Below are 11291 nucleotides of genomic sequence, written 5' to 3'. Positions count from 1 at the left end.
CACTAGAGTCAGTCCCACAATGAACTTTCCTTAGCACCGTGCCATTTCTGTGTCTGTAGCTATTTGACCTCATAAGGAGTAAGATTCCAGATCGGCCCATCTGAGCTTTCATTGTCTCAAAGGCAGAGCAGGATACCAAGGACTCGGTTTACACCCATCACCATTTCTAGCCCCTGAGGGGCCATAGTCAGGCTGGAGGAACGCAACGAAATTAAGCAAAAAAAACACATAACACTGATATGAAAATTTATATATACCAAAGATGGGTCCCATTTATCATCCTACTCTCAAGACTGGTATACGCTCTACATTTTGATAACAACAGTATTTGTCAAGTAGACTTGGCTTTTGGATACGTGAGAATAAATGGGAAATGGAGGAGGAGTGGGTCGTATGCAGGTCTTAGCTAAATTTGAGCGGAAAGAAGCAAATTACCAAAAGTTCAGATGTCGTATAATAGTTGTTCAAGCCTCATCACGATAACCTCTCAGATCCACAATCTTGACTGTTACTATCATATTTTAAAATAGCTATTTGCAGTTGACGTTACTTACCTCTCCACAGATTCACTATATACGTAGTTGATGGTATCCCCGGGATATAAATCACACAAACTGGCGTCTTGAGTCCAAATTGTCCTGTAATAACATACATTTACTAAAGGTCCCATGACATGCTGCTCTTTGGATGCTTTTATATAGACCCAGTGGTCCCCTAATACTGTATCTGGTCACTCTTTTAATAGACCTCGTGGTCCCCTATACTGATCGGAAGCCTTTTATAAGACCTTAGTGTTCCCCTAATCTGTATTAAGTGGTCTCTTTATATAGACCTTAGTGGTCCCCTAATACGGTGTTCGACTTTTTATATAGACCTTATGGTCCCCTAATACTGTATCTGAAAGTCTCTTTTTAGACCTTAGTGGTCCCCTAAGGTCTTGTAGTCAAAAAAAAAATCTGGCTAATATCACACGTGGTATAGGAACCCTTAAATAACTAAAAAAAGTGGCGGGGTGGGGACCGAGTAGCATAATGATATAAAAAAAACTTTGACGCTTACAAGGCGATTATGGGCTTTTATAGGTGTTAGTCTTGAAGCATCCAATCCTACTGGGGGGTGGTGTAGAGGGGGAGATGGGGAGGACACACGGAGTGAGTCGAGTCAGACCTGTTGGGGGGGGTGAGGGGGGTCTCAGCCCCTTATGAGAGCAGGCTCTAGTCTTGTCCACCGTTTTAAGTTTTACAAAAATAAAAAACATGACGTGTTTTGGAGGTACATACGCTTCTGAGCTGAAAATGTCTCCGGATTTTGTCTGAAAAATCTGGTCACCTTACCTTAGTGGTCCCCTAATACTGTATCCAGAGCCAGTCCCACAATGAGCTTTCCTTAGTATATGCCGTTTCAGAGTCTGGGGGGCTGGCCTTGACCAACTCCCACTTTGCTCATTTGAAAGTCATGATGTCTCTCTCTCATGGGTGGCCCAAATTCTCTGGGCAGGCAAAGCAGAGACAAGGGAGGTAACCTTGCCCCTTATGACCTCATAAGGAGCGATATTCCAGATCGGCCCATCTGAGCTTTCATTTTCTCAAAGGCAGAGCAGGAAACCCAGGGCTTGGTTTACACCTGTCTCCATTTCTAGCCACTGGGGGACAATAGTCAGGCTGGGGGAACGCACATTAATGTTAAAAAAAACTCATATAGTGAAATTATCATGCCATGGGACCTTTAAACCAATCACAATCGTAAGCACCGCTTGGTGCCTCTGCTAAATAGTCTCATGAAGGAATTTGTTTTGGTGGAACATGTGTATGTTCAAAAGTAGTTTTAGTCATGCAACAGAGAACTCAGATTGGACAGATAGTCTAGCTAGCTGTCTGTATTTACCCTGCAGAGATCTGAGGACCAGGTAACCATAGTCCTCAGAAATCCACCGGAGGTTAGAACGCCAACACAGAGGAAGACAACATGCATCCGAAGTAGTAGGAAGTGGAACGTCGTGGTGTAGACTAGAGGTACCCCCACAGCCCCCTTCGTCGAATCCCAAAGTAGGTTCCAAATGTATAACAACATTCATTATATAAAAGTGGATATTATGTTTTTCATACAATTGAACTCACAATAGTATGGTATCAAGGTTTTGGTCAGCAGTTGTACTTCTAGCCTACTGCTACTTGGAGTGAAGCTGAATGTTTCAATCCTTTTCCATTAACATTCCTTTTAGCTAGGGCCGCGCAATTAATCAAAATTTACTCGTGATTATGATTTTGGCTCCCAATGATCACAAAAACAGAATAATCGAGAAAAGCAATTATTTATCTCATTATGTTTTGCAAGTGAACTCTTTATTTTCTCTTGTGTTCTGAATGAAAAAAATAAAGTTTCAATAGGAAAAGTATTAAAGCAAATTTCACAGTTGTATGTGATTTTTTACTGTTGAGTTATTTAACTTTTTCCAATTTTTTAAAAGTTGAATAATTGCTACGTCTTTCCAGAAGTCAATGTGGATTTGTTGTTAAATGATAATAATAAATATAATAATAATAATTAAATAATAATTTAATCGTGATTAACTTTTTTTCCATAAATGATGAGCAGCCCTACTTTTAGCCAACCATTGTAACCGTTTCTCCTTTACTTATAGCTTTCTAACTAGTTTTCACACACTCTTACATAACTGTAGCAGGTATTTGTTCAGGTGTTACAGTTGACTTGAATATATTATTTGAATGAAATCATATTTTCTCATCATTTTGTAAATTAGTTGAGCTACTCTCTCCAATCTTTCCAGGTACGCTGCTGAGGAGGGTCTGGCTTGTCTACGAGAAACACATGCTTTGGTTTATTGGCATTTCTTTAAACCAATCACAATCATCTTGGGCGGTGCTAAGCTCCGGACGGAGCCACGGTGCCTCTGCCAACAACCTCGGGTGGGTTCTTGTTTTGGTGGAACTGGTGCACATTCAAAAGTAGTTTTAGTCATGTCGAGGATAGAGATTAATCAAGTTATAACAAGAACGTTTTCTTGTTATTCCAATTTGGAATTTATCTTGTTACAACCTGAAAAGTCTCACGTTATAATGTGATAATTTATCTTGATAGAACACGAAACCCCTGTTTGAGTGAGGACACGAATCAATAGAGCTTGAATGATTCATGAATGTGAATCGATTTCTTCTCCACTCAACTAGTAATTACATGATTCTGACTGTTTCACGACATGAATTCAATTTTGAATCACGTGGTAACATCAATTGACAGTAGCTATTTTTGGACTTCATTTTTTTTTTTTATTCAATGCTCTGAATTGATACATGTATGTCCATGTACATCCTGATGTATTACGTCTTCATCCCATGAGGGTGTCTGGGGCAAACCACGCCACCTTGTGGTAAACCGAGCTTCTCCGGGACCTGCTTCGGAATCCTGTAGACTAGTTTCTAATCAGGGATGGGCACCCTGGACCAGGCTGCAGCAGGTTAGTTCCTCCCTAACACCACCCCTACTGTGTGTATTCCGGCTGCGAACCGCTGCTGCCGAGCAACACGGACGGAGACCAGGAAGGTCCACCACCGCCGCCGCCGAGGTGAGCCTGCTCCCCGTCACCCTCCTCCGCCTCCTCCGCCTCCTCCTCCTCCTCCGCCTCCTCCTCCGGTCCTCCTCGGAGCAGAATGCGCTGATCTGCGCTCAGTCTCGTGGAATGATGATTTCTGTCGTCTCCACTGTGGAGAGCGTTCCCAGAGGTACGGGCACCCCGGCGCCGAGCCTTTACCAGCGCATCAGGAGGGTCTTAACCAGGTAAGATGGAGATGACGGCGCTGATCCTCGGCGAGCATCCCTTTGCATTCACTCCACGCTCGGCAGCGGCTCATCACTGCGGACACCTTTTGTTCTAACACAACCTGTAACATCAATCTGGCATATTCCGGGTGGCGGCTGCTGCCGCTGCTGCAGGAAGCATGTCGTGCAACAGATGTCAACATAACAACCAACATCACGTCATGTGTGTGCATGTGTGTGTGTGTGTGTGTGTGTGTGTGTGTGTGTGTGTGTGTGACTGGGGGCATTCCTGCACCCTCTAGTACAGGAGCAGTGCCTGGGGCATGGTGAGCTGGTTCGGTGCCTGCCGCTGGCTGCCATGGTGGGTTTGCCAGCCTGCCCTGTACTGGGGTTGTGCTGCCCAATGGCTGCTGGAAACACACACACACACACACACACACACACACACACACACACACACACACACACACACACACACACACACACACACACACACACACACACACACACACACACACACACACACACACACACACACACACACACTTAGTCTTCCCTTTCCTGCCATCTGCTGTGCTTTTATCCCTGGCCTCTGTTGTGATTGTGGAGCCTGGTAACAATCCAAATTTGAGACCAGCATATCAGACCCATGTCACTGTGTGTGTGTGTGTGTGTGTGTGTGTGTGTGTGTGTGTGTGTTTGTGTCCCACAAAGGGATGTTATTGTAATTTTTTTCATTAAAGGCAGGCAGACAGAACAAAGCAGGCTCACAAACAAGCAAGGCGACATGTCGTAAGCGAACAGAATACAGACACAAAGCAGAACATGCACACAATGTATAAATATGATGCCATTACCCAGCCATTTGGGACCTCTCAGTCACAGTTAACCAACGACTGATTATGGTGAGATTGGTCCAGTCTCTGGTCATAACTAGCCAGCGAGAAATCGCTGCAGCTCACTATTAGCTGCTGTGAAGTCCGAAGTGATCCGCCTCCTCTCAGATGAGGAAAATCCGAGTTCTTAATTTCAGTTGGCTGTCACTTTGCTCGTTTGAAAGCCATGATGTCTCTCTCTCTAATGGGCGGGCCAAATTCTCTGGGCGGGCAAAGCAAAGAAAGGGGAGGTAACCTTGCCCCTTATGACCTCATAAGGGGCAAGATTCCAGCTCGGGCCATCTTCATTTTCTCAAAGGCAAAGGAAAGGCAGAGGAACATTAATGTTAAAAAACCTCATAAAGTGAACTTTCATGCCATGGGACCTTTAAGGACCAAAATGTATTGGATGGAAGGCCACAGGCCAGAAAAACCCAGTTTAATAGAGAAGTTTACGAGCACTGTGTTTTACGTTGCCGAAAAACTCAGATTAATTACTTTTCAACTGCACAAAATGTACGTTTTGTAGTCATTTCGGTTAGGATTTTACAGCACATTCTCACTCCCAACTCGTAAAATACGGACGCTTGGTAAAAAAAATCTAAAAATCTCCTTTAGCGTATTATCTAAATGTGCTTGGTCGGGACTATTGGCGTCCCTTTTGACGCTATTAGGTTAAGGAAAAGGTTGTGAGTGGGCTTACGCTTCCGTGACACGAGGGAACAACGGGACGGTTAAAGAAGAAAGGGGCTTTAGGAAACACATGGGACAAAACCCCCACTCTTCTGGGTGAAAGTCCTGTGTTTGACCCATCCACCACCCCCCCAACCAACCACACTACGTGGAATTTTGGCGTTACATACTACTCGCTAAATCCCGTGTAGCTGCCTCTCCCTGGTGCGTTCCACAATCACGCAGAAGGGCGCTTTTTTCGTCGCATCCAACGTTGACAGCCATGTCTAAGCGTCCGTATTTTACAAGTTTGGAGTGAGGGTTGGATTTTGCAGCACTTTCAAAATAAGAAGAGAATAAGCATGAGCATGTCAAATGCCATGGTGGGCCAAAACAAAGGAAGCATGGGCCAAAATTAGGGCATGATGCGTGACAGAAATATATGTTAACTTCTGATAAATACTGAGACTATCATATTGCCTTAATGAAACACACATGAGCCTTTGTCCATGTCTCCTGTCCTCTGCAGGGACCTGTTGGTGACCCTGGCCCTGGGTCAGGTCCTGTCCTTGTTAGTCTGTGCTATCAGTCTGACCAGCAAGTACCTGGCTGATGACTTCCACGCCAACACGCCGGTGTTCCAGAGCTTTCTCAACTACATCCTGCTGTTTCTGGTCTACACCACCACACTGGCAGTCAGGCAAGGTAAACTGTGTGTGCTGTATGTGTGTGTGAGTGTGCGTGCAAACGTGTGTTTGTGTGTGTGCATAGGTTTCATTTCCACTGGGGACATGTCCCCACCGCTTTTTGAAATGATTGCTTTTGTCCCTCTAACTTTTTTAAAAGCAAATTTGTTTCAAAAATATTATGGGAACACACAATTATCTGAGTTATGTTATGAACTTCAGCAGCTCAAACACATCGGCACCACTGAAGTCCAGAGGTCTGTTAATGAACATGAAATGCATTCATTTTTCCTTGACGTGAACAGGCGCAATTACAGAGGTTCCTTCCACAAACTTTAGACACAAAGACGAGGAAGAGTAAATCACTCCTACATGTGCGTTGTCTCACCAGAGATAACATAAAGTGAGAAAAGTTGATCTACAGGAGAAAAAAAGAACCTTCCCACCCTACATTTTAGTATAAAAATCCCACCAGAATGCAGGAAGTGTTTAACGCAACAAAATTAAAATTAATTAAAAATTCCAGGGTGAGGATCTACACACCAGGTAATTAAAAGGTATTTATTTAGAAGCGGGCTGGCTGCTAGTAAGCTAACGCTAGCTTGCTATTCCACCAAGCTTCCATGCAGAGTTGTCCCTCATCTGGCGCTAGAAACCCTGCTGTCCCCGGCCGTCCTGTTGACCACAGCGCCACAGACTAAGTCCACAGGTACAAATTAGTTTTTTGTGCACAGGTTGGCCACTGTGTGATGCGAGAGAGCACATATGTGATGTTGCAGTGACAGATTCCAGAGATATGGAAAATGAACCCAAATAATAATAAAAAAAGTACAGGAGTAAATGTTGCACTACACGCTTGCAGCTGTCATTGTGTTCATGCAAATATCAATCTACACATTTGTGTATTTTTAAGTGCAAAGTTCAGATTTTTTTTTTTACAAGCGCTCGTGTTATTTTCTTTATGTGACTTCAAATTCACATCACATGTGATGTGTGAAATTTTATTTTTAAGTACAAATTTGAATGTACAAGTTCAGATATTTTGTTCGGCAAGTTCTCACATCATATTCTACGAGCTCTCACATTTTGCACCATATTTACCGTCATATGTCTGAGCCCTTATGTCCCCAGCACCTTTCTTTCTTTTTATTGATAATAAAAGTGTTTTTGTGTGATTTCCATGAACTAAGAAAGTAGTCGGTGTGCTCTCACATGCAAACAGTGTTCATTCACTCAGAACATGGTTGAACACAAGGATCCTTGTTTTGGCATCAATCCTATTCACCCTGCTGAAACACTTTTAGTACACGTCATGCTGCTTTAAATGATGCAGTGTGTACCCAGAATAACGAACGTACTCTGGTTTATTGGCATTTCTTTAAACCATTCACAATCATCTTGGGCGCCGGACGGAGCCACGGTACCCCTTCAACATAACCTCGGGAAGGAGCTTTTTGAAGTGGAACATGTGTACGTTCAAAAGTAGTTTACCTGAAACCTGAAAACCTGAAAATGAGCATAATATGGGTGCTTTAAGTACAGTACTAAGTAAATGTACTACATTACATTCCACCACTGGCAGTAGGCCTTCATGTAGCTAATGCACAGTATGTAACATTGTATTCTCCTTGCCTTACCCCGTCTCTCTCCGTCTCACCAGGGGAAGGGAACCTGCTGGCCATTCTGAAGCAGCGCTGGTGGAAATACATGATTCTGGGTTTGATAGACATCGAGGCCAACTACCTGGTGCTGAAAGCTTACCAGTACACTACACTCTCCAGCGTACAAGTGAGTTTGTGTAGTAAAGCTTAGTTTACCCTTAGTTTCCAACCGGGGGGAGGGGGGTTCTCAAAATTTAAAATCGTTTAACATTATTTTGACATATTATTAGACTATGTAAATCAGCCGCTTTGTGAAAAAACATTAATGATAGGCTGACTGGCCTATAAGTAAGGTAGTCACTAAGATGGCCACCCACAGACACAGGTTATCCTAAAAGATTGAATGTGCCACAAGTCTGTGTAACTTTAAAGATGAACTGAACTGAAAAAATAAACGTTGATAATTTGTTGGTTATGATAATTTCAAATGAATTACACTAAACATTGTAATTAAAGAAAATCAATATATCTTTTTTTTAAGCAACACAAAAAGTAGTAGTTAGTATTAGAATGCTGATAATATCAATGACGTCACTGGCATGGTAGGTTATATCACCGTTATTCAAATTCCAGTTCAGTTCATCTTTAAAAGATGATTTATAAAATCATGCAATATTATTATAATAATTAAATTCAATTAAATTTTATTTATAGTATTAAATCACAGCAAGAGTTATCTAAGGACACTTTACAGTTAGAGTAAGTCTAGAAAACACTCTAGAATTTACAAAGACCCAACAATTCTAGTAATTCCCCCAAGAGCAAGCATTGAGTGCGACAGTGGCGAGGAAAAACTCCTTTTAGGGAGAAACCTCAGCGATTTATTGGCTAATGAAATTACTAATTTAGCATGGGTGGGTGGGGAGGAGAAGAGGGGGTGGAGTGTTAACACTTTTGCAAGGCACTGTATCCGTGTCACATTCTCATTAGGGACCGAGCCCCCCTAAAGGTCTGATCCTAGAATCGCCCCTGTATGTAGCCTATAAAGGCTTTAGGCTGCCTACATGTTATTGTAGGTCCAGTTTCATATGCAACTCATTTTAATATAAATGTAGTAGGAGGTCCCTGCTCCGTATCTGTTCCAGTTAAGGGGACGTTGGCTTAAAAAACATTGAAGACCCCTGCTTTAAGGTATTCCACTACAGATTACTGAATACATGCCCTAAAATGTCAGTTGTATCTTGTTCCATTAGATTACTCAAGTTAAGTAACTGAATACTTTGGATTACCTTTGGAATACTTCAAAATCCTCTTGCTGAGGCTCATTTGTCTGGGTCTTATATTTCCTGCCAAAAACACATTCCTGACAGCGTCCTGGCTGTGCGTCTCTCTGCAATCGCTGTGTGGCAGATACGCACTTTCAAAATAATCTGATTCAAGTTATATTGCGTAGATTATCTCTCCCCCATGAGGAATCTCCAGAAGAGGTAACTATCTTCACTGGAGTATCTGCGCGGGAAAGTCACTGGACGCCACAATCTTCTTAACATAGTCATACTGAGAAACACCGAGTGGTGTGGAGCTGATAGTCTGTATTAGCTTTGTAGCAACTCTTTTAGCAATGGCTTGAATCTTATGGACGTTCATTAAAAAGTTACGCACTAAAGCTTTACGGTAAGTTTCACAGTTCTTGGTGTTTTCCCTTTTGATTTGTTGAACTTTCTCCCTTTTTTGTAAAGCTCAATGATTGCAACTACTTTCCAAGAGCCAATGAGTAATCACGTTAAATAATCGTGATTTCAATACTGACCAAAATAAATGTGATTATGATTTTTTTTCTCCATAATGGACTCATTATGTCTCTGTGTCTCTGTCCTTCCTGTCAGCTATTGGACTGTTTTGTCATCCCAGTGGTCCTGCTGCTGTCCTGGTTCTTTCTTTTGGTGAGGTACAAGGCTGTCCATTTTGTCGGGGCCGGGCTGTGCCTGCTGGGTGTCGGCTGCATGGTGGGAGCTGACTTCCTACTCGGTCGGCAGCAAGGCCTTGGTGAGTAAAAGAAGACAGCATTGTACAAAGGTACTTTTGATTGCAGTACGCTCATCTAGGCCCACAGATACAGGTTGTTGCATTGCTGACCTTAAAGGGGAATCTAGTATGCTTTTCCGTCCTTTTCGTTGTATCTATAATGTTACAATGTCAGATTTTCATGTCCAACGTGGCCAGAGCTTCAAATAATGAGCTAAACTACACTAGAAACCTTTTTATAAATGACATACATAATGACAGAATTTCTATTGTTAATTGGTCGCAGCTGTGTCTGTTAGCAGTTAACTCGCTCGTTAGCCGCTTATCCGCAGCAGAATACAGTCAGAGCGAGCAGCTGCCAGACTCTAACCTCTGTTGATCCATGCCGGACTTCACTGTGAGCTAAGTTTACATCGTATGTTTCACTGGAATCAGCCAGGGCGAATGACGTCTATATTCTGATTGGTTGCTGGTGTTTGCCGCTGAACCGCGTCATAGCTCATTATTTTAAAGTTGAGCTACTTTCAACTTTCCGATTGATGCTCTGGTCGCTCAAAACGCCCAAATTGCAACGCCGACAGATTTGCCGCTCCTTGCAGCTGAGAGAAGCAGTGTCCATTGAAAATGAATGACTTCAGGTAACTTTAGATGCTCAAGTTAGCGACGGTGTGTACGTACAGTTAGTCTTGCAACAGAAAACTCAGATTGGACAGAAAGTCTAGCTAGCTGTCTGGATTTACCCTGCAGAGATCTGAGGAGCAGTTAACCATAGTCCTCAGTAATCCCTGGCTCACATGTATCTCCTTCCTCTTCATCTATCAGGAGAGGAGAAGCTGTTTGGGGACCTTCTTGTTCTGGGAGGAGCAACACTGTACGGGATCTCCAACGTCTGTGAGGAGTTCATAGTAAAGAACTTGAGCCGCGTGGAGTTCCTCGGCATGATGGGACTATTCGGATCCTTCTTCAGTGGCATCCAGTTGTGAGTTTTTGTATTGGGGAGAGATATACTTCACGACAGTTTAGCAGGGATGGAAAGTTGCTAACAATACTCAACTACTGTTAGTACTTAAGGTAGTTGTACTTTACTTATATGTTTTAGGAGAACCCTTGCTCCTGTACAAACATCCCATCTTCACCTTGACATGGGAGGGTTGCAGATGCTATATATTCCACTATAATGCGTGTGTGGTTTTGGTAAAAATTCCCATGGCATGAAAAAATGTCAGTTTGTGAGGTTTTTAACATTGGTCCCCCAGTGGCTAGAAATGGTGATAGGTGTAAACTGAGTCCTTTGAGCTATGCCTTTGAGGAAATGAAAGCTCAGATGGGCCTAGAATCTTGCTCCTTATGAGGTCATAAGGGGCAAGGTTACCTCCCCTTTCTATGCTTTACCCACCCAGAGAATTTGGCTCGCCCATGAGAGAGAGAGACATCATGGCTCTCATACGAGCAGATACAGTATTAGGGGACCACTAAGGCCTATATAAAAGAGACTTCAGATACAGTATTAGGGGACCACTAAGGCCTATATAAAAGAGACTTCAGATACAGTATTAGGGGACCACTAAGATCTATATAAAAGATACTTCAGAAACAGGATTAGGGGACCACTAAGGCCTATATAAAAGAGACTTCAGATACAGTATCAGGAGACC

At 42.9% G+C, this 11291-nt stretch overlaps 1 protein-coding gene across 1 annotated transcript in view; it reads left to right on the top strand.

Annotated features, from left to right (window-relative positions):
• The first annotated feature begins 3399 nt into the window (after nucleotides 1–3399).
• slc35f1 (solute carrier family 35 member F1) overlaps nucleotides 3400–11291 on the top strand; it is an 11513-nt gene continuing 3621 nt past the window's right edge. Inside the window, exons 1-5 of the mRNA XM_032542464.1 lie at nucleotides 3400–3795; nucleotides 5854–6029; nucleotides 7671–7798; nucleotides 9498–9657; nucleotides 10459–10615. Coding sequence (XP_032398355.1) covers nucleotides 3698–3795; nucleotides 5854–6029; nucleotides 7671–7798; nucleotides 9498–9657; nucleotides 10459–10615 — 719 coding nt within the window. The 5' untranslated portion in view covers nucleotides 3400–3697. The remainder of the gene's footprint in view (nucleotides 3796–5853; nucleotides 6030–7670; nucleotides 7799–9497; nucleotides 9658–10458; nucleotides 10616–11291) is intronic.

Source organism: Etheostoma spectabile, chromosome 18 (genome assembly GCF_008692095.1).
Source record: "Etheostoma spectabile isolate EspeVRDwgs_2016 chromosome 18, UIUC_Espe_1.0, whole genome shotgun sequence".
Classification (NCBI taxonomy): domain Eukaryota; kingdom Metazoa; phylum Chordata; class Actinopteri; order Perciformes; family Percidae; genus Etheostoma; species Etheostoma spectabile.
Note: the sequence above shows the minus strand (reverse complement) of the source record. Positions and strands in the feature narration are given on the sequence as shown.